The 23,580-nt window shown below is 41.6% G+C and overlaps 1 protein-coding gene across 2 annotated transcripts in view; it reads left to right on the top strand.

Moving 5' to 3' along the window:
- Positions 1–23,580, top strand: part of PPARGC1A (PPARG coactivator 1 alpha) — a 368,866-nt gene that overhangs the window by 170,823 nt on the left and 174,463 nt on the right. Inside the window, exon 1 of one of the 2 annotated variants that reach the window (XM_064711887.1) lies at positions 21,136–21,218. The exons of the other annotated variant lie outside the window; for it this stretch is intronic. Coding sequence (XP_064567957.1) covers positions 21,138–21,218 — 81 coding nt within the window. The 5' untranslated portion in view covers positions 21,136–21,137. Of the gene's footprint in view, positions 1–21,135; positions 21,219–23,580 lie in introns of those variants that run through there. 2 annotated transcript variants of the gene reach the window in all.

Here is a 23,580-nt window from a genome sequence, read left to right as displayed (position 1 = left end):
ATTAATTATTTCTAAGTACACTGAAGCTAAATGCAAGTACTAATAACTTGAATTTGTAAAATGTTAGTTGTAGAGCCCTGTGGATATGTAGTTGATTGATTGGCACTAAACAGACAACTGTTTTGAGATCTGGAAGTTCTTCCCTGTTAGGTTAACTAACAACTATTATCCTGAAGGACTGAAGAATTTTGGTATCATCAAGGACAAAGGAAAATTTAATGATTCAGTAAAACCAGAGGATGGATTTCTTTCAGGGTAGGAACATAAAGAATTTCATATAATAAAGTAATTTCAGGAAGGAAGTTTTAGTATATTTGGCATTCCCAGTGCATTGTTGTGTCACTTTGTCCAGCAGAAGGTCTCTTGGGTGTATCATAGACAAAGGATACTGGTGCCTTTCCTAAGGAAAAGAGCTCTTGTAATCTGGGTGCCCAGTGCCCCACCTCCCAAGCTCTGCCTGCTTCAACTGCAGAGCAATGGTCTCCTTCAAGGACAACATGAGCAAGAAGGAAATTAAAAAAGGCCCAGTAATTTCTTACCCAACAAATACAAGTGGTATGGGATTCTAGAGAGTAATGTCTTCCCTCGTCTTGGATCCTTGACTTTCCTTTTTCTCTCCTTTGGAAGGTTAATGGCCTCTGGTTATAAGTCTTTCTTGTCCCCACAACCTGATTCTCTTCTACAATTTTTCCATCTTCTTTTGCCTTTGGTAATAAAAATCCCAAGCATTAGTCCTGCCTGTTGGTTTCTGTGTGGAGAACCATTAAGAGGCAATGGAGCTACTTGCCAGAGCACAGGAAAAAACATAATTCGTGATTTCTCTCTTCTTATCTGTAGGAAGCAGAAATGTGCTCTTACAAAATGGGGGTTCTACTTCACAGAGCAGGCTCTGATCCAACATGATAAAATACACGTTGTCTACCAGATAACAGGCATTTCACATTCAGATAAGGGCATGTTTGCAATGTGTCACAAGCACACCCAGCAGAAATACTAGAGATGCGCTGATTTAAATTTTCTTGAAGATGTGAATACCAGATGTGGCTCAAAATCTGGACCTTAAAAATCCTGCCATCAGTTTGGTGGATTATGTATATATTGTGCTTATATGAAACTGCTTAAATGAGAGATGGACACTGTAAATTTTTCATCTTCTCCAAAATCATAATGCTGTGAGACATCTGACAAAAGACTGAAGACTGTATTGGTATCTTTACAGTATAATGCCTTATCTGGAACCATTGGTGGAAAGGAAGAAATTGTATAAATAATAAAAAAAAAGAATATGCAAAATTTGATGCTAGGACTTTTCTAAACTTTAATGCAAAATGCTAAAATACCTGGTTTTGTTCCCTTTTAACCCCCATATGTTTGTCAGGATTTCTGTTGTTGCCTTGGATCACTCAGCACCTTGAAAAAGACTTTATTCATGATATTTCTAAGAAAAATGGAAGCAGAGTAATGTAAGCAATAGCACGAGAAAAGTCTCAGGAGATTTCCCTTAAGTTTACATGGATTCAGAGGATTTCCTACTCTCAGATGGTGTTTGGATTCTGTGGTGACTGGTGACCAAACCAAAGCTAGTTCTGCACTCTGGAGCTGCTCTTCTCTGCACTTCTCTCAATATGGTTATTTATCTTCTCAATATGGTTGTTTCTTCTTCAACTTCCTAAAGCATTTTGTTTTAAGGATGTAAGTAATTTTAGATCCTCATGTTTGTCTGAAATAACAGACGGTTGAGTGCAAAAGCAGAAGAATAAACCGGTTGTTAAAATTCTGGAAGTGCAGCACTGTCTGTTCTTTTTTCAGTGAATCTGCAGGACTCCTCCTAAATTTGCCCAGAGTCTGGCACGAGAACGTTAGTATGTCATCACATTTGTGGATGCATTAAATTCGGTGTCATAGGTAATGTCTTATTTGTATTGGAGATATTACAGCGATGAGCTAAGGGGTCTTCTGAAAACATTTTGCAACAGATTTTTTTCTTTCAGGAAAAGGACTATCTGATGGTCAAAAATATAGGGAGGGCATGCCCACAAATACTGCTGCAGAAATAAATCTACCATAATCTTTACTGAAGAAAGTATTATCTAATGATCCTGTTATGAGACTAAAGCTAGCCTAAAAGATTTTATGACACTTAAATTAAAATATGTACTGTATGCATCTATTTAAGTTGAAGCAGCATGCAATTAAATTCTTCATAAATGAGTGCCTGACAAAGACACACACTGACTGTAGAAGGTTTTGCTCCTGATAGGCCATCACTGCTGCTACACAAGAGACATCTTCTACCAAGGGCAGGATAAATATGACTTTCTTGTGCATCTTGGATATTTGTACATCAAGTGGCTATTGTCTATATTAGGAGACAATATTCCTGGCATGTTAGGAAACAACTGAATGAAAACATGCTATGTTGGCAGGACTTCCATTTAATCTCCCGCATGAAACTGTGTGTGTTTGTGGGGGCAGAGTTCTGTTATTGCCAAACCTCATATTTGTCAGTGGTTGCTGAAGCAGTATCAGCCTCTGAACTGGGAAAGAGATTTTTGCCAGTTTTCAGATAAGTGGTGTGTCTAGGGTTAGTGTGCAAAGGCAGATCAAACTCCAAGGCACTTGCCCTGGGAGGTGCAGGTTTAGCAGAAAGCCATGTCCTAGACAGGGCCAAAATCCCCAGGTGCTGTGGATGTTGGGTTCTGATGGTGAGGGCTGGTCTGCTGTTGGGTTTTCAGCACAGACTGCTGGAACAGCATGGTTTGGAGCAGGCTTGGTTTGAATTTAAGATGTGATCACAGCTGCAGAACTGTGTAGTCTTGAAAGTGTAAAGAGGACCTTTAACTTCTGAGCACTTGGACTATTGTAAGCATCAGCCAATGAAAAACAACACTTATTCTGGATTTCTGTGGTCTTCAGTGCCCCTTTGGTATTTGAACCTTGTATATTGGTACAAGTTTCTCTGCTGTGTAGAGCCCCAGGTTAAGAGGGTCCCTTATGGACATTTAATACCAGCATAGTCCAGTCCTTGCAGAAGAGAAGATGCATTTTTACCAGGAATATCAAACTCTCTGGTTTGATAAGTTAAATGCATATGGAGGCTAATTTCTTCCATGTTGCTGATGTTATTGGGGTGCCCTGAGTCTGGGTGTAGCTAAACTGTAGCAACCCAGTTCCAGCAAAGTGAGTAGTAATGCTCATTAATCTTTTTTCAGAAGTTGCTCTTTGAAAGACAGCAGTGATGCAAAAATAAAAAATAACTCAAAGACAATATCTTGTGGGGGAAAATAAAAAGGGATGCATCATAAATAATCTCGATGAAGTACAAGGACCATTATCCTGAGTCTGATTCCAACTGGAAGTGAGTCAAAATAGTTTGACAAAGTGCAGCTGCATCTCTCAGTTCAGAGAAGTCCTGTTGGATTTGTGGCCCAATGTATGTCCAGGCATGCCTCTCCAAGATGATGCTTTGAGAATGAGGCAGTAATGCCAATTGTCTGGATATGAAATGACAATATTTGACATCACTTCTGCTAATATTGCCTGCCAGAAAGGGACAAGAGGGAATGATCTCTCTATCAATCTAGAGCTAGAATCAAAATCCTAATATTGATCAGCCTTGTTCCCTTTGTCATTTCTCTTAGCTGCCCTTAGCATTGTCTTCTCTCTCTTACTTGATTTCATGGATTGCAAACTGGTCTTATGGGGTAAATTCAGTATTTTACTGTGACTTTATGATCACAAAATCCCTCTTTCTTAGCTGGAAGCACCCACTGGCACCAGACTGCTGAGTCTTGAAAAAAATGCAGTTCATATTACAGTTATAGCTTTGTCTGCTTAAGGTCTTAAAGGGGGTAAAAAGTTCTTCTGAGAACAGCATAGCTCTATTTTGACCCATGTTTTGCAATTTTGTGGGATTTTTCTGATAACGTGATTCTTGCCTGTACCTGTAGAAATAAAATGTGATTTTGAGCAAGCATTCACGAGGATTTGTCAGGAGTAATTTTCTTTCTTGAGAAAAAACACTGGGAAAAACACACTTATCTGACAAGGCTCTTGGTTCAAAACTGTGGAATGTGAGCTCAGGCACTAGAGAAGTTTAGAAAGAAACATGAAACTTTCAGAGCTTGATGTCCCAACATTTTGTTGTGATTCCATAAAACTTCCTGAATTTTCAGGAGATGTGCAAAAGCAAGACCTTGCAGGGGTCTTTTATGCATACTCATTAAAACAGACCACATAGGTGTGCCATAAACAGTTGGGGTTTTGCTGTTTAACACAGACTAAACTGGGAAAAGCCAAAAAAATGAGGCAACATTTGTGTGGAGGATTAATATTCTTTTGTTCAATCAACAGATTTAGCTAGGAAAAAGCAGAAAAACTCTCTTGCATATAAAAAGAAGAATCAGCTCACATTAAGTGTGCCTCAGTCTAGGAGAATTCCATTACTTTGAGAAAACATTTATTTTCTGCATATTAGCATTCTCTTAAAAATCCTTTTCTGCACCTAGTGAGGTTTGTATCTCTCTCAGGAGCCAGAAGTTGAAGCTGTGCTTGGGCTCCCAGAGAAGGCCTTGCCCCAGCCATGTGTGTGTCTTCTTGCCCTTCCCTTTTTCTCTTGTTTTCCTTACAGTTACTGTCTTAAATTCATCTTTTCTGTTTCAACAAAGTGTTTCCCATACACATAAAAATTGCTTTTCTGGAGCCCAGAGAGATAAGGTCATTATACTCTTTTGAGAATTAATCACACCAAAGGAAGTGATTAGTTAGGTTTAGTCTTCTCTTGATAAATCTTTGATTTTTATGCCATTTGCCATTTGTTTACACCTCTTTCAGGTATTCCTTCATGAAAGAATTGTTCTAAAGCCTTACATGCTAGTAAAATGAGATGAATAGGCTCATGTTTGCATGAATCTCTTTCCCTTCCTGAAGTATGTAAGTAATTTTATCACTAATCTTTAGCCATATAGTTCCATCCTGGTTTAATCATTTGTTCAGATGCTTATTCTGTAATTTGGTTTGCTAGTTCTTTTCCACTGAAAATTTTGCACAAGTCCTGTAATGCTTTCTGAGGGAAAACAGGTGACAGATGTGTTTATTTTTGAAAAGAGAATAGACTTCGAATTTATACTGCCCCAAATAAAAATTCAATTTTTCTGCAGTAATGCACTTTGTCTTTTTTTAGGGGCAAAACCCCGTGAGCTCTTATTTTTAGAGGAGAAAAAATCAACCCAGAAAATGTTGGTCTGCTTGTATGGGAATGATGGGAGCAGCAGATGGCATAAATACATACTGCTTGTCAACCTAAAAGATTGTTTCAATGTAAACCTCTGCTTAGCAGGCTGAATTTTGCAGATGATATTTAAGGCATCTGCATTTTAGAGGCTGGAAATAGGCACTTCAACTGTAAGCTCTGTAAAACTGGGGTCAAATCTTATATCTTTTACCCAGGACTGCTTGCACAACACTTGCAGGACTGGTGCTTCAGCTTGCAAAGCTAAATTCTTTGAACTCCATCTTCATTAGCCCAGAATTTACCTGGCAATAAAAGGTATCTTTGTATCATGTATAGTCACTATAATGTTTATTTAATTATTATCCGATTCCCTCAGCACTTTTATTATTTACCAATAGAAAAAATTGAACCATTACTTTTCTTCTAAATTTTTAAAAATGACAATAGTGCAATTAAATTACCGAATTCATTTATATTTAATTCTACTTTTGGTTTTAATGTGCTGTTGGAGGACATTTCTTTCCATGACTTAGTTTTCCATGTAACATAAGAAAATCTAAAGCTATATTAAGGAAATATATTACATGGGCAAGACAAAGTCTCATTAGTGTTATTTATGGCATACTGAAACCTCATTAGGAGAAGGTATGGTGGATTCAAAAAAGCATTACTGAGAATGTTTTTTGGGGGGGGTTAGGAGAGAAATTGCTTTTATTGTGTTTCTTTATCACATACAGAGTGGTTAGTGGGCATGTTGGTTTCCTAAAGCATAAAATAAATTAAGATAGAAGAAAAAGAGTAATTAATCTATGTAGTAAGTATAACCTCATTATAGATTGGGAATAGCTTGCACATGGTCACAAGGAGTTTCTGTTTACTGTTCACCTTAGTTTCAACTAACCATTAATTTTTAACTTCCTTCACTGAAGGTAAAACGTGATATTTTTCAGCATAGTAGTTTGCATCTTAAGCAGTAATAATGTGCTTTTAGTGCACTTCAAACCAGGGATGAGTGAAACTAGAGGTGCAGAGTCACAAATAGCCCTATTTAGGTAGTAGCATTTGCTCTAATGAGAGCTATATATCCAGTCCTGCGTAAATATTGTTTGGTAGGCGTGCAAGGAAACTGTTATTTGCAAGTAAATGAGAACAAAAGGAGAGTCCCTGAATTGTCAGTCTCGGGAGAAAGTCGCTCTGTGTGGGCAGGATCCTTCCCCAGGCTGGCGCTGCTGCCGTTCCCTCCCAGGAGCTTGAGCAGCTCAGGATAAAATCAAATCCCCGTGTTCCTGCTGCCCTCCAGCCGGTCCTGTGCTGTGCCACAAACCAGATGCCAGCAGTTAGGTAGTTCCCCTGCTGCTGCTGGTCCCTGTCACTGCTGCTGCACAGCTGCCAAAGCTCCTTGGGCTGGTGCTCACCAGGTGCCCTGGCAGCACAGTCCCTGCTGGCCGTGCTCACACAGGGCTGTGAGTCTGTCCAGCCAGCACTGCACACACAGCACTGGGGCTGTGAGTGTGCACACACAGCACTGCACACACACAGCACTGCACACACACAGCACTGGGGCTGTGAGTCTGTCCAGCCAGCACTGCACACACACAGCACGGCACACACACAGCACGGCACACACACAGCACTGCACACAGCTGCACTGGGGCTGTGAGTCTGTCCAGCCAGCACTGCACATACAGCACTGGTGCTGTGAGTCTGCACACACAGCACTGCACACACACAGCACTGGGGCTGGGCCACTCAGGCATCCTGTGCTCAGCCTGGTGCTAAAGTGTGAGTACCTGCAGGGCTCTTCAGTAATGAAACATCCATTCTTCTGCTCATAGTTCTTTGTGCAGCCATTCCCCTGGTGGGGTATCTCTGTTGGCACCTTAGCACCTCTGAATGTGCTTTTTGTGGTTTATGATAGAAGCTGGGTATGGACAGTAGCTTACCAAGAAGGTTGGATCAGTTCAGTGAATCCCAAAAGCAGCACACCTGCTCTCTTTGTAGGTTTTTCTTCCCCAGTACGCCACCTGAGGGTTCTTTAGAGTCCCTTAGATGCTGAGGGATAACTTTATGATAGTCACACAATTATTATAATCCTAGTTATTTATCAGGTGATGAGTGAATAATTCCAGGGATTTTCTGTGGGTCAAATACTTACTTTCAAAGGATTTATAAAAATCTAGTAGTTGAACTAGATGCTGCCTATCCATTTTTCTCATCCTTTCTCCACCCATTTGCTGTAGTTGTGCCTTTTAATCTTCTCCTTATAATTGCAGTGGACATAGTATCATCTAAGTGCAGCAAATACAAAAATCAACTACAAACCATGTCTGAAATGATGACCCTACTGAATTATTCCTTGCCATGATAGGAATTCACTCTGCTAAAAAGTGTTCTGTTTAAACAGACAGGGCAGACTGGGAGGGGATGGCAGGAAAGCATGCAGGCAAAACAAATAAATTGATGTTTTTTAGAAAGTAGATCAAAACTACCTTCATTTTTTTGTTAGTTTTCTCCTTTTACCTGTTTTATTTTGAGAAGTTTTGGGGAGAAGATGGGGGAGGGAGGATATGTGGCTATAAGGATAAAGAGAGATGAGGAGGCTGAAAGGGACATAGAAGTAAAAGAAAGTGTAAAGAAAATGGACTTCAGGGAATGGTTCAGTGGGTTAGTGTCAGCAGTAAAGGATGTTTGCAGTGAGGCCATAGGAGGTGGCTGGTTATGTCTGATACTGTCATTGTGCCAGAAGCCCAGGTACAGCTGACATGCTTTCCCTGGAGCAGGATCAGAAAGTGCTGCCCAGCTCAGTGAGGCCACTTTGCTGTCAGTATGCACATGTGTGTGTGCTCTCAGCTGCATGCCTGCTGCCTTTGCAGGAAAGGGGACCAAAAAAAAGAGGACAAAAGGAACAGGCCTAGAAGGTAAGCACAAGTTCACTCAGACAAAACAAAATTGAGTATTTCAAATAAAGAAGGAAATGAGAGGAGGAGATAAAAGTGAGGAGTTGATGAGCATCCCCTGGCTTTTTTTTTAAAGTGTCTTATCTGCTCAGATTCACATAGATGAAGGACAACAAGGAAGATGATGTTGTACTGATGCCTTAAGGAGATTAAAGTCATGGGTTTGAGGGTTGTTGGAACATGTGGAATACACAATCTGTCTTCTTTCCTCCACCTGAAATGCAGCTGCCTTGTGCTCTGTGAAGAGGGAGCTAGGGCAAGGTTTCATCCTCTCTTCTCCCTCTGCACTCCGCATGCATTCTCCATGTTGCACTGGTGATAAAAAATACTTAATCTTTTCACTTTGCCAGCCTGCTTACCTGGCTTACCATCTAGATTGACCAGTGCTGCCTCTCCTGTGACAAACAAAAATGAAGAAGCCTTACTTAAGACACTGCTACCCCATATTTGAGGCGTGCTTACCTTCACACTCTTGTCCTGATGGATTCCCAGCATTCCTGAAGCCACACAGGGTGATAAACATCTCCAGAAGAAAAGCAAGCATATTAGAAAGAGCTTATATATATAAACATATCTATTTCTCATATATATATATATATATATGTATATAAAAGCAATACTGCTTTATAACAAATCCAGGCAAAGTCCTGAAAAAGGTTTTAGCATAAGAGGTTCCTATCCATAAGAACCTTTATAGAACAAAACTCTGTGTGAGGCTGAAGATCTGAGCCACTCCTGATGCCTAAAGTAGAAGACAGTTTGTTTTAGTGACTTCCACTTGCAAGGTGAAAGAGAAGACCTGATGGCTAATGGAGAAAGACAGGGTGGCAAGCACCTTAGGGGTTACCTCTAGCTGTAAATAAGCAGCATATCTGATTTAGGTGAATTAAGAAATCAAAGCAATCTCACTCAAATCCGTGTATATTGCCATTGTCTTCAGAATTTTTATCCTCTGACATTTGGCATAATCCTGGTAACTTTCTTGACATGAGGATTGTTAGTCCAGCCTTCTATCATTAAAACTGTAATTTTAAAACTTGTCTTTTATAATAGTTCTTAATAGGACTACAATATAAGGTTGGGCTATACTAAAGATAGGAGACTCCAGACACATTCATGTTGAGCCAAGGAAAGCTTTATGTGATTAAGATGAATACTACTGTTATGGACACTTGTTTTTACATGTCTTGCAGTGAAAGAAGAGGCAAAGAAATCACAGGCACTAGTCAAAGTTTGTGTACTGCTAGCTGGATTTCACAATAACCCTTTGATGGGAAAGGGACAAGTCAGGATTCCTTTTTCATTATTTTTTTTTTTTTTGGAGCATTTGCATCCTCAAATAAGTAAAAAAGGAGTAATTTTCAATTGCGGCCAAATTCCTGACAGACCCTGACACTGCCACAATAGTCATCACGCTGAGGGCTGGTGTCACATGGACATGTGCTGGCAGTGCTTGCACAGAGGCCTACTTCAGAAAGAAAAGTAGGCAAATTTCATTCCAGTTCCTCTCTAAAGAGGACATGAGAGTAAAATGACAATGAATTTGATTTTTGTTCTCTTTCCTTTTCACAAAGTGTGGGTGTCTCCTGCAGCCATACACAAAGGCTGCAGGAACTTACACCTTTCACTAGGAAACTTGCCTCAAGATTTGACCCAAGCTAGGGCTTGGAAATTTTCTACCATTTTCCCTTCCTCTGTTCTGTATGCTTTAGCATTACTAATCTTCTATTATCAAGAATAGAGCAGGCCATTTGTTGCTCAAGTGTCCGTGATGGTGTGTGAGAAATTAATCCGAAGACACTTGGAAGTTCACCACATCAGCATTGATCAGGTGGAGCAACTGAAGATGATTAGTTTGCAGGACTGCCTGCTTTTTATTATAATGCCTAAATAAAAGCAGCATATTAAACGAGAAAGAAGAATAGAATGTGTGAAAGACAAATCTCTGCCTTTAGCATGGCACAGCAGTTGTTGCCCTTAATAAATGGGAAATGAAAAACAGCCACTGGTGACCTTACTGAGCTCCTGAAGTTTCCTAAAGCAGAAAGCCATGGTGTTGGAGTCAAACACCTTCCTTAGTTACTATTAAATTTTATTTTGAAGACTAATTTTCAGAGAATTTAAGGAGTCTTAAGTTCAGCCAACTGTTTGGGGAAAAGAAGAGGAGAAAATAGCTGTACTGTGGTTCCCATGAAACTTTATGATCTCCAGAGAGATGTAGCAGAAAATGGTGAACCTACCCCAGAGAATGAAACAGAATAGGTGGATCTGGTAAAAATAAAGCTGGAATTCTTGGCTAGTGATGATAAATTAGTATTTGCCTCCAGGAAAATAAAACTCTTACAGATTGAAGAGCATTTTTTGGAAAACTCCCAGCCCTTTTCCCCATGGATCCCATGGCAGTTGCAGGGTGGTTGAGGTGGGGTTGTCGTCCTTAGCTGTGTTTGCTTGTTGCCCTTGGAGCGTTAGCCTAGAGGGCTTCCACTGAGCACCAAGCACACCAACCTATGCTGCTCTTCACTACAGTCAATAATTATTTACTTGTTAAATCTGAGCAGCATGCTTGTTAGGTTTGCAAGAGGGAACAGGGACTTCATAAGAAGGATTTAGAGAACTGTATGTGGGGTTTTGTTTATTTGGGTGTGGGGGTTTGTAATTAATGGCATGCCATAGCATTTTCAGCTTGTTTTCTCTCTTTTCAGTAGCTGCATGACCTAAAATTATAAAGGGGAAAAAAGCCCTGAAGGGTTTTTCTGTACTTTCTTACTTTTGGCCAAGCAAATCCTTGCACTCAGGTGTTCTATCAGGTCTTCTAATTTGTACAAAATCAATCATAAAAATTAGAAATTATAGAATGCTGTTAGTTGTTCTAGTGAAGGATTGCTCTTTTCTCATAGACACCATTCTTCTTGTAGATTAGTTTTATATGACTCTCTTGATAAGAACAAGAATATTCAAGAGGATATTGTCTCTGATGCATCATTTTAAAGATGACCATATAGATGGTTGTAAGATCAAAGTTACTGTCATTCATTCGTCTTTCAAAGGTCTCAGCATCAACATTCTTTGTTTAAATCCAGAAGTGGGTCTGAGTATAATGCATTTAGTTGCCTATAATGCATTTAGAAATAATTTTGTGCTGGTTTTGAAAGGGGTGTGGTTCAGGAGGACACCTCAGGTCCCTCACTACATCTGCTGAAATTGGCCCCTGAAATCTGTGGGTGCTGCAGGGCAGGGACTGCACCAGAGAAGCTCCTTTTAGCTCACGTTATTTAGTAATGTAATATCTTATACAAAGGCCAGTTATTCAAGCTGTAAATGGAAGAGCTGAATTGCCCCATAAATTTGAGGCTTATTGATGTGAGTTGCTTCTAATATTTCTGTAGGGAAAATTCCACTTATTGATCACTTGGGCACTGTCTTACTTCTGACATTAATTTAGTTGTAGATTAGGTTGGAATGTATTACTTTCATAAAGATCCTGAGTGGCTGGAGTCATGCAGTGAAACTGAAGCACAAATACCAGCAGACTGTATGGCTCATGACACTGCCTGAAATAGCAAGCAGCACCAGTGAGCTGGCGTGCTTTCAGTTCAGCTTCCACTGAGAAGGCTTTTTACAATAACAAACAACAGGTAGAGCTTGCACAAAATAGGTCTCTTATTCCAGCTGCTCAGGAATCATCTGCAAAAGTCCCCCTGTAGGTGCTTTAGGAGGAATAAGGAGGCTTCAGCAAAGGATTTGGGCTACTATATGTGCAGCACTGGAATAGTGTCACAGGGGATTTAGAGAGCAAGTGTGTGAAGCCAGCTGTAATCTTGGCGGGTTGACTGGATGCCAGGTGCCTACCAAGCTCCTCCATCACCCCCCTTCTCAGCTGAACTGAGAGAGGAAATATAACCCTTCTCCTCTCAGTCACAGGGAAATGGGGTATGAGGGTGGTTGTGGTCAGTTCATCACATGTCAGCTCTGCTGCTTCCTCCTTTTCTTGCTCTTCCCCTGCTCCAGCATGGGGTCCCTCCTATGGGGAACAATCTTCTGTGACCTTCTTCAAGTTCACACTAACTGCTCCAGTGTGGGTTCCTTCCCCAGGGTGCAATCCTTCAGGAACAGGCTGTTCCTGCATGGATGGCCAAGGGGTAAAAGGTCCTATCAGCAAACTCGCTCCAGTGTGAACTTCTCTACTGTTCCACAGGTCCTGCCAGGAGCCTGCTCCATCCTGGGCTTTTCACAGGATCACAGACTCTTTGCACCTTCTCTGGCATGGGGTGCTCCATGGGCTGCAGGTGGATCTCTGCTCCACTGTGGAGCTCCATGGGCTGCAGGGGCACATCCTTTCTCACCGTGCTCTGGACTTTGGGCTGCAGGAGAATCTCTGCTCAGGTGCCTCCCTGCCTCCTTCTTCAGTCACCTGGGTGTCTGCAGGGCTGTTCCTCCCACAGGTTCTTCTGGTCGTTGTTGTGATGCCTTTCAAAATCTAGAAACAAAACAAGATACTTTTGACACAATATTAATATAGGAAGTAATGTAAAAGCAGGTCTTTAATTGGAGGCCTCCAGGTGCAAATATGGCAAAATACACACATGATACAGGACTTATACAATTTTATAAGTTTAACAAATTAGCATATTTGACAATAGTGTCTAATAGAAGAGTAGTTAGTTAAGTAATCCCCCCTTTTGGTTCTGCCCCATTTGGAGGCACTCCCTCTGAGTTTCTAGCCCCATATTTATTATGCCTAGGATGCAAGGTAAAAGAAAATAAGATGTCCTTGACTAAAGAGGCAAGACTAAATAATATTTCAGAAATGTAGAATAATATGTGTTAGAAGACTAGTTTATTCTTCTGGAATGTAGGGGAAAAGGGGTAGGAAAAGTATTGGGAGTTACATCCATGTTTTAGAAATCTACAAAGCGACAAATATATGAAAAATGTATTAAAAGATTAGGCATCAATTGCGTAGGAGTGTTTGTTCCCTTTTAACCATGTTATCCGAAAGGTGGTACCACCATTGCTGAGGGGCTTGGCTTTGGCCAGCAGCAGGTCCATCCTGGAACCAGCTGACATGGGGGAAGCTTCTGTCTGCTTTTCATGGCAGCCACACCTCTTGCCCCTCCACTTCCAAAACCCTGCCATACAAACCCTGTGCAGTAGGAAGTATTAACATTGTCCAGAAATTCTTTCAGTGACAGAAGAGATCTCCTTAGAAAGGTCAGGAAAAGGCAGAGTGAAATGAAGAACATTTTGCTGCATTGGCTGGAATCTGTGGCTGTGCTAGGATGGCAGGAATGGGGAGTTGAATGCTCCTGCATTTGGTCAGCCTCTCCTAAATCTTGATGACAAATCTGCTTTGCTAGACTTCTATGAGAAATGCTGATAAGCGTTCTCAATGCAGAAATATGTGCCAGCATCCTCTTTTGTATTCTCTCTGCTGGTTCTGATTTACTGAGAAATGAGGCAGCATCTTTGGCTTGATCCATCTGCCCAGGCAAAGGAAGGCAGATCTCCCAAAGCCCACTGCAGTGTGATAGATGCCCATGCTCCTGTTCCCCTCAGATGATGAAGGGTTTCTCTCTTCACTAATTGAAAACATTGCCTTCTGCTCCCTGGAGTGGGAGAGTTGCTCACATTAGCTCTGCTGTTTCTTACAGAGTCCTTCGAGTCTTACCAGAACAGAATCATGAGCTTGAAGGTAATTGTATGGACTTGTTCAGCTACTTTTGGCCATACCTGAGATTTTGGGACCTGTCTTGCTTGCAGGTCGGAAATATTTAAGTGGCTGATAATGAATAGGTGTTTAGGTGAGAAGGATGCAGAGAAATGAGATTGATGTTTACCTTTCAGTCCCTTTGCACTGAGGATTATAAATTCGATAAAGCTGTCAAGCCTGAGAACACCCTGAGCACACATCTCCAGGGCAGCCTACATCAAGTACAATAGCTGCCTACCCAGTAAAGCAACAGCATCCAGGGTTCATCTGTACGGCCAGGGGGATTCCAACACCTCTTCAGCCCTCTCGTACACCTGGAGTAGATGGACCTTGGGCCAGCAGCAGCTGTTTTCAGCGAAGGATGGACAAGGGTTGGGTGATCATCAGGGTGGTCAGACATGTCATCCTGCATTGCTCCTGATGTGAACCTTCAGCTTTCTAGGCTGGCATGTATTGTGAAGAACATACCTTTGTTAGTGGTGTCTGTGTTGTTTGAATTGCTTAGTATTATAGTTGCATTAACACTTGTGGAAAGTTGATACATTTTTTCCCTCAGGCACTACTTTCAGTATTGAGTTCCAATCTCTAATTAGATGTTTCTGAAAAAAACCTTTGATTTTGTTTATTTGAATCTGCCACCTTTGACTTTTGTTCTATGTCCTTGCCTTCTTTTGACAATCAGAAAGAATGGACCCACTCCTTTTACCATTGCCTTCTCTAGAAAATTGTATCATGTTGGGTGCTAATAATTTTTCTTCCTGAAACTAAAATGAAAAAAACAACCTTTTCTTTTCTGACAATTGTCATAGGAGGGATTTTCCATGTTCTATTTTCATTGACCTTCTTTGACCTACTTCTGCAAAGTGGAGTGAGGAGTATGTAGTAATATAGTCTTCAGCAGGAGTCTGGAAGACATATGTATTTCCATTATATGTAATACCAGATTTTTTTCTGCATGCATTCTACTTCCACTATTAAAAGAAAAAGTTAATGCATTCATTCATGGCAGGTCATGATTTGTGTGTGACACAGGGCTTTTGTAAACAGGGGCCTGTTAGAAGCAGAAATTTGTACCTTGATGAAGTGATGCCCTGTGTTGAGGGCAGACTTACAGATGATAAAAAAACCTTTGTGTGTGAACCCAAGTCTTCTGTTTTCTATTTTACTATTCTGACTGTACAGCAGGGTTTCCATTGCGTGCCTGACCTAGGATGCTACCTACACAGGGTTTCCATTGGGCGGCTGGCCTAAGATGCTACAGCAGCTGGGCTCCAAGAGCCTGCGACAGAGGTGTGATCCAGAACCACAAAGGCAAAATATCTATAAAATCATTAACCTGTTCAGGACTATAATATTGTATGGACATCAGAAATCAGGTATTGGAATCAGAGTGTTGAGCAGACACATTACAATCAGATGGCCACTGTCTTTGTGACTCAAGCTCAGCAAAATGAAGGGAATTCAGGATGAATAGGAACATGTTTGACTCAATATTTCATTTTCAACTTGTGTCAATGTAATTTAGTTGTTCTCCTCTTGCTCCTTCTTTCTGTCCCCCTTTTCCTCAGTGGTGCTGTTTAAGGACAGAGTTTTCATCCTTATCCCTGATTTACCTTCCATTGGGGTTTCAATAAGAGGCTGGATAATGCTTTAGCATAGGGGTTTTTGTAGTTTAATTTGTTTTTGTTGGTAAAGAATATTCATCACTCATTTAATCCAGAAGGTATCTATTGATTCCCTTCTCCTCATTTGGTATTTTCTGACATTTTATAACACTTGGTATTGATTTATACAAAATCTGTAGTCCGAATGTCCCAAGGAGTGCTTTATTCACTTGTCATTTGCTGTTTTTCTTAACTAATAAATTTAACAGCCATGTACATCCAGTCTGTTAAGATTCCATGGCTCTGCTTTCAAAGAGATGACAGTCTGGCACTAACAAATGAGTAATTCTTTCAGGCAGGAGCTTGAAAGTTGCAAGATAGGCAAGACAGAGAAAGAAGCTCCTCCTTGAGTGGTTAGCAGACAAAGCAAGCTCCTCTACTCGAAGGACACTTAGGTTAAGGTAGGGAAAATGCAGCTCTTTGTCAGCCTGTGGAATGCCACACAGTGTGATGCTCTGATGGCAACTGTCAACAGGTAATCAATTTAGGCGGCACATGCAGCAATACATGTGAGAACAGGTAGGTCTAAGCTGTGCTGATCTGTCACACCCTCACCTTGCCAGGTGCTGCAGTTCTGCAGCTGCAGCAGCGTGCAGGGGCTCCATCAGGAGGGAGTTGCCTTCAGCAGCAGGCACCCGAAACCTCTGCTGGGGTTAATTGTCTAACCTATACTTCTAGAAGTGATCAGGGGATTTCATGAGCCCAAGTTTCACTGAAGGGGAATGAATCAAGTCTCCTTTCTCACTGGTATTTTCTAAGCTAAGTTTTAAGTTTGGGAGTGAGATATGAGCTTTGTATGATCTCAAATATGTGGGAGAAGATGCTGGAGTCCTTTTGTAGCAGGGGCCAGGAGGAAAGTGGGATCTGTAGATCTCCGAGTTCTTAGGAGGTTCTGTATTGGATCTGGCTGAGATGGAGTTCATTTTCCCATAGCAGCCCTCACACAATGCTGTGCTTTGCGCTGGCAGCCAGAAAAGGTGTTGCACACTTTTGTGAGTGTGTTTGTGGCTTGGTCTTGGCCATATGCACTGCACAGTACGTGGGCATGGTATTTAGAGAGACAAGGTGACTGTAAACTCTATCCACAAAGATACCAACTGTGCATGGAGCCAAGAGCTGGGGATTCTACTGCACCAACTGGGCCATTTGGGCATTAGGTGTACAGGTCTTGGAGTCCCCTCAGTTTCTCCCACTGTTGGCAAAGACATGTCCATGAGGGTGATGATTTATATCAGCCTGAGCTAAAGTTGGGTGACCTGCTCTCCACAGGTCCCTTTGTTTTCTCACCTTTAGTAAAGAGACCTTAATCAGGTATGGACAGGTGGCATTTACATTCCACAATTCAGTTGAGATGAATATCATCATCAGAAATTGTCCCTGCTCTGTTTGGGACATAACCTGAGTACTGCAAGTTTGACAACAGTTCCCTGTGGAATGCTCTTTACTGGGTCTGGGCTGTTCTGCAGACATCTTAAGGGTAGCCTGGCTGATGAGTAAGAGCACTGTGTGAGTATTTTTAATATGGGCTGTGGAGGAAATTATGTAGCTATGGCTTGGATTTAGTTCAGGGACAACTTACATTTTACCCTCACAAGCCACTGTATAGTTAAAAGTTAAGATGTACTTCAGGATTTTTCCCTTTCATATATTGCCATGCAATGCTCCTTGATCTGAATTATATTTGAAGACATTTATCAGTTCTTCCTCCTCAGTTTCCTAGAAAGTGCTAGAGGGGTCTCTTTAGTTTAAATCTCATGTCTCCATGAATTAAGGTGTCAGCCACGAGTCTGGCATTGACAACATGCTGAAAACTTGTGACCCAAGAGGCAGAAATGGATGGAGATGTTCTGCACTGAGGGATCCCAGGGATCCCTTAGTAAGTTCACAAGTTCACTCCATCATCCTCTGATGAGATAACTCAGAAATGAGGGTTATTGCAAGGCTGCAATGGTTACACGTGGCAGGAAAGCAAAACTGTAGCAAGATCTTCATACATACCAGGTAGTAGAGTTCATGGTTTAATTCATGTGGAACTGGTAACAGAGATCAGAGTACAATGTTTGGTTAGGGAGATGGAAATGAAAGGAGGGCATATTTAGGACTGCGAGGAGAACATAATACGTTCAGAGAAAGCTGTTGAAATGTTGTGAACCCATTCTGTGCTGTGTCTTAGATGACCTCACCATAGATTTTGAAGGAGCTTGTGTTTATCCTTGCATCCCTCCAATAACTGTATCAGTTAGTCTGCTGGTATCCACCATGATGCTGCATCTCCTAAGAGCAGAGTTCAGTTCTCCAAAAAAGACCTTTATAGCAGTGATATCACCAGGAGGCACCCAAATTCTCTCCTGCTTCATTCCTGATTATACCATTGGAGATCTCCAGGCAACCTTGGTTGGTGGAGATGAATCATCCTGACCATATCCAACACAGGTGGTGCTACTGTGCTTGGCTGGCTAGGCAGGGAAGGGCTGTGTGAGGGTGAGAGGCCAGTCCTTGCCCAGAAGCAGCGCCCATTTCATAGTTCAAGGGTTTTGAAGAAACAGGATATGCCTGGGTAGCAGTTCAGTATTCAAAAACACCTTCATGTTTTCCTCACTTTTGTTTCTTCATGCCGCTGCCAGCTGTATAGTGGTATCACAGTGATAAATTGGGGATATCTGAAAAAAAAAAATAGCCTGTTGTTAAGAGTCAAACCCAATCCTCAGGATGGATTTTTGAAGCATCCCTGTCATCTTGTTCTGATAAATCTGTTCTCACAGTTTCTTACTATTGGAGATAGAATTGCAGCAAAAGTCTTTTAGACTCAAAGCTGTAATATCAGGAGATGTTTTGTTTAGTGTAAAATCAAGTGTGTTGTATAAACTTCAAGCAAGGTACATTTGAGCTGGGTACTGGATTATGGAGAATGATGTATGGAGCTTCTTTAACTCTGTGGAGTCAGATTTGATTCCTAGCAAATAAGTGACAGATTCATGCGTAGCGAAAAATTGAAGTTCTCATCTATATATTGTTTTTATTATATTTTCTTTGCTTCAGGCTCTAACATATCAAAGACACTGTGGGTGAAAAAGGTAGTTTGATTTCCATCAATAAACGTCTTCATATTCTTTCAGCTCATGTGCAATTTTGGCTATTACATGGTGGTAAAAAAGACAAGGGAAAAGCATGAAATAATTCATTGCAGTCCAGAGGAGCTTAGACTGGGAGCACTGCTAATATTTACTATTATCACCCAGCCCTTTCTGTGCACTATCCATCTCAGATTTAGAATTATGCTTCTGGCCCAGTATGAGGATGTCGGTGTGTTGGTTTGCATCTGTCTGTGCCATATGCAGAGTAAGACAAGAATTCCTCCTGCTTTGTTTTTAATTTTTTTATTGTACCTCTCCAAAATAAGACCAGCTGTTGCTTAGATGCTGCCTTTCACAAATGCCAGCACTCTTAAAAATCTCAAGGATTTGTTGTCTGTGTTGTTATATTTTGTTATCATCTGGGAGGAAGGTTTTGGCATGGGCAGTACTGGGGGCCCTTTGTCACCCTGCTCATGTGGATCAAGCACTATTTTGCTGCTGAACAGGGTGGTTCGTGTTAGGCACAGGATCCCACCAGGCCTAGGTCAGTGACTTTGGGTTATCTTTGCCTGGTGTCTCTGTTTTATTAGGTAAAATTAATGGTTTTTTTCACCCAGACAGCACATTTCTAATAATATATGAACGAAAGGTCCCTTTGCATCCCTTTTGTTGCCAGCCTGATGCTACCTCTGTGTAAGCATCTGGCTCCTTCTGGTGTTTGTACTGCTTTACCTTGTGCTGCTGGATCTAAAAATAAATATCCATATGTGTAAGAGGACCTGGTGTCCAGGCATGCTTCCGGTACGTAACACAATTCCAAAAGTCACACTGAATGCAGCAGAAACCCACACTGCCCAAGCTTCTCTGAGTGTTTAACTAGCGGGAGAAAGGAGAGGAAAAACATAATAAGAGGGGAGAAATTGGAGCTACAGGAAGAAGGCTCAGGGATGGTGCCACAGTGTGGAGCAGCATAGGCTAAGTACTGTTTGGTACACTTTGTTTTATGGAAAAGACATTGTGAAGCTGTGGAAAGACCCCAAATTTTTAACAAGTGGTGTATGTGAAGCCTGATAAAGATGGAAATGTTTTCCAGCAGCCTAGAAGAAATGTGTAGAGGGAGGGGCTATTGTTTGTATTTCAGCAGCCCTGTGCAAAGATCTGTCGCAGCCCAGGAAGGTTGGCTGGGATCTGCAAATGAAAATCCCCGGGAGAAAATAGGAGTCTAAAAATTAATCAAATTTTTTTGTCTGTTTAGTAAAAAAACAATGTGAATGACAGAGAGTCAACACTCTAAAAAGAAAATCTCATCCTAATAGTCATAAGCTTTATGAATTTTAAAGTTATCACAGTGTATTTTTTTCTACACGAAAGAGTTGTTTCAGCTAAAAGCATAATTAAAAATTAATATTTGATTTTTGTACCAAAGCAGTACTTCCAAACAAGAGTTTGTTCCTTGTCACTGACTGAAACCTTGATTTCCATGTGCAGTGAGCTCAATGTTTTCAGTGAATCTGTGATAAATGCTACAATAAAGTAGCAGTAAAAAACTCTGGGTTTTTTGTTTTTTGGTTTGGTTTTTTTTTTAATTTGGTAAAACAGTTCTAGAGGGCATTTTAAGGAGTTGATGGGGAGAGTAAGCTGTCTCTTGATGAGAGATGGTGGTGTGGTGGTGCTGGGTGAAGGAATGATAAAGAACATCATAAGGAGAGCCTGGCTGTGTTCAGGGTATGTGGCAGGCATCTCTTGGTGTGATGCACAGAGAGCAAGTGCAAGCAGTTTTTGTTAAATAGCTTACATTGGGACTAATTTTTTCTGGTTTGGGGTTGAAATACTTGTGTCCTGCTGAACCCATTTCTGCATTGCTGAACCTGCGCTCTGAAAGAGCTCAGCAGCCAGTATGGTAATGAACCCATTTCTATCAAAATGGCCTGTATTATTATTCATGTTTATTGGCTGCAGAGCAGTTCAGGAAGCACTTTTCAAACAGATACACTGAAATATTTTCTTTTAAACAGACCCAGCAGCTATTTGTATTTCCTTTGCTTGAATCCACACTCCCCCCCCCAATGCAGTCTTAATTATAGTGACACCAAATGAGACAATTATTGCAATACGTGAAAAAGACACTTTTGGGAAAGGCTTTGGATAGTATTAGCAGTTCTACTATACTTTACATCTAATTAGGGCTGCTCCACAATGTCACCAACCCTCTGTCATTAGCCTGCGAACTCCCTGGCTGCAGCGGTGCCTTTGCCGGACCAGCGGGGACGTGTCAGACTGCGGCCACGCTCCCCCACATCCTTTCGCGTGTGGATCCTCCGTGTCGACCCTTTCCCTCCCCTCCCATTCCCTCTCCCCCCTAGCTTCCCCCCACCCGTGGTGTGACATTTTCTTCATGACAGTCTGTCACCGAACTGCACTTGCTGCTGCCTCGGTAAAGGCTTACAAAGAGAGTGTAACAGCCAGTGGCCAATCGAGTTTGTGCAAGCTCCATCAGCTATGGATGAAATATCCACGAGAGAGAATAAGGACTTGGAAGAAAGCTGGATAAAAGGGCTGCGACGGGAAGCTAGCTGGCAGGTTAGTGATACAAAGATGTGTGCTTGCAAGTGGATTAAATCTCAGCGCTAAAATCTCTGAACTTTTTAACGTAAGCGTAGGTAAAACGTGTATGTTTATTTGTAACAATGCCTGAAAGCATATTCCTACCAGAGCAGTTATCATTATCTTCTTATTTTCTGAGAAAGAATAGTTGTAAGATTCCAAAGCTATGTATTCCAAATTGTAGGGCAAGTAAATAGTTTTATAAATCTGCAGGCATTACTAAATGCACATTTGCTTAATAAAGATCCTTGCAATAGCAAGTCGCAGGTACCTACTGTAATATCAAAGGAAATATGTGCCTTGTGTCTGTATATATGCAAGTTTAGTCCATTTAAAAATAGTAATAGGCCACCTGTCACCCTGTTTCTTAATTCTGTCATAGAAACTGTAACAATGGATTTCTTTCAGCTTCTTTTAATGAGGCAACATCTTTAAGTGCACAATGCTTGTTTTCTTTATCATGCTGGACTCACAATAAATGTGTATGCAATTCAATCCAAAAGCAGGCATTTTTCATTAGAGTGTGCAGAGCAATAGGGTTTACATTATGCAGTACCTTTCTGGAGTTTGCAGAATTAGATACTGTTTCAGACCTGCTAAGCCCCACTGAGTGGTTGTGATTGCTCTTTACATTACATCCTAAGCATCGTCTGTGCACTTTTTTCTGCTCTATTGCATTTTAATTAGTCAGTCAACAATATTCAAGAGTTGTGTAACCAAATGATTTTTTTCCCTTTCTGCTTCTTACAAGGAGCTTTAAAAGATTTGTTGTTGTTGTTGTTGTTGTTGTTGTTACTTATTACTATATTTTGGTAATACCATCATACCAAATTCAGAAAAAGTGGTGATTAGAGCTTTTCTTATCAGGTGAAGCTGTGCAAGAGTCTCAGCTTGGTAAGAATTACTGCAGCAGTCTAAATGCTACAAAGTGTGCTCCCTTACCCCGGAAGAAAAGCTGATTTAGTTTCCCCTTCCTATAACTTTGTTCTAGAGAAGGGAATACAAATAAATTTTCAGAGGAGAGTATACTCTGTGCAGTACTGCTTGTGGCTTGTGTCATGGTGCCTTTCTGATTATCTCTCTGCATCACTGGCAAAATGAAGTATAAAATCAGAATGTTGTGAATATCAAAGCCAAATGATCCCTTTTCTCTATAAAGCTGGGAAAGCAGGTGTGTGGAGGTGAAGGAGAGGAGAGGGTCACAGTGTGGGCACGGCATGGGAGGCTGCCACTGCCCCAAAGGATTTGGCTCCACAAGTGGGTGAGGGAGGGGAAGACCTGCAGGCAATGAGGGGAAAGCAGGAAGAGATCTGACGTGTTGGAGGTACCTGCAGCTAGCTTATGTGCACCTCTAAATGATCTGGAAATCTGTCCTGCTTCCCTGGTTTGTGCTGTTTCTCTTGGGTCAGATGAGTGAAGAGCGAGTTGGGAAAATATGGAACCAATTTTCCTCTGGTACCTGGCTACAAACCAAGCATGCCATGGTCAGAATTAGTTTCCAGTCAGGTGGTTCTGCCTCCTTTTTGGGTCAGGAAGCACCTGTTGTGGTGGCAGCACGTGAGGGAAGGACTCTTGTGTGGTGTAGGTGCCATACCTACAGCTGTGAGATGGACAAAGGTGGAACCTTATCTCTTAGGAGACAATGTGCCCTGCTACCCCTGCGTGGGTGCTTAAATGTCCCTCTCTCTCCCAGGCAGAAATGCTGACTTGATCAGCTTCCCTTCAGCAGGGGCGCAGGGGTGGCAGCTGTAGTAGATGTTTTGCTCAGCGACTGCAACTCTGTTACACCTGAGTGAGATGTTAGTGAGGCCCCTGGGAAAGGGTTATCCAATTCTCACTCTGATTGTAACTCATCCCATGCTTCTTCACGCTGTAAGGTCTTCAGAAGTCCCAGGGTAGGGCAGAGCATCAGTCTTGAAAGGAGCTGATTTTCGAGTGAGTGCTGCAGAGCCAGAGCTTCTCTTCAGTCCTGTCTGCTGGGGAGCTCCAAGGTGATGGCGTACATCCTTTCTTCTTAAATGGGCCAATTTTTTTTAGCACTAGGGTCTTATATCCATATTTAGTCTCCTAAATAAGTGTCCTGGTTTTCTGAAGTGCTGAGTATCCTGGGAAGCCAACAGACATTTCAGTTTTCTTGGGCTTCAGCATGTGAGACCTGTGCGTCAGAGTGTGTGGTGGTGGGTACCTGTGGCACGGTCCTGGGGTCAGGGGCAGGCTGTGGTGTCATATGCCAAACACCATGGAGTGGCCAGCGTGCCAGTCTCCCTCTGGAAGTGACAGACATGGCAATTCTCACTTTGCACTTTGAAAAATCAGGCCGCTTATTTAGCAGGCTAAA

This window comes from Zonotrichia leucophrys, chromosome 4 (genome assembly GCF_028769735.1).
Source record: "Zonotrichia leucophrys gambelii isolate GWCS_2022_RI chromosome 4, RI_Zleu_2.0, whole genome shotgun sequence".
NCBI lineage: Eukaryota > Metazoa > Chordata > Aves > Passeriformes > Passerellidae > Zonotrichia > Zonotrichia leucophrys.
The sequence above is the reverse complement of the archived record's forward strand: the minus strand, read 5'-3'. Positions and strand labels throughout refer to the sequence as shown.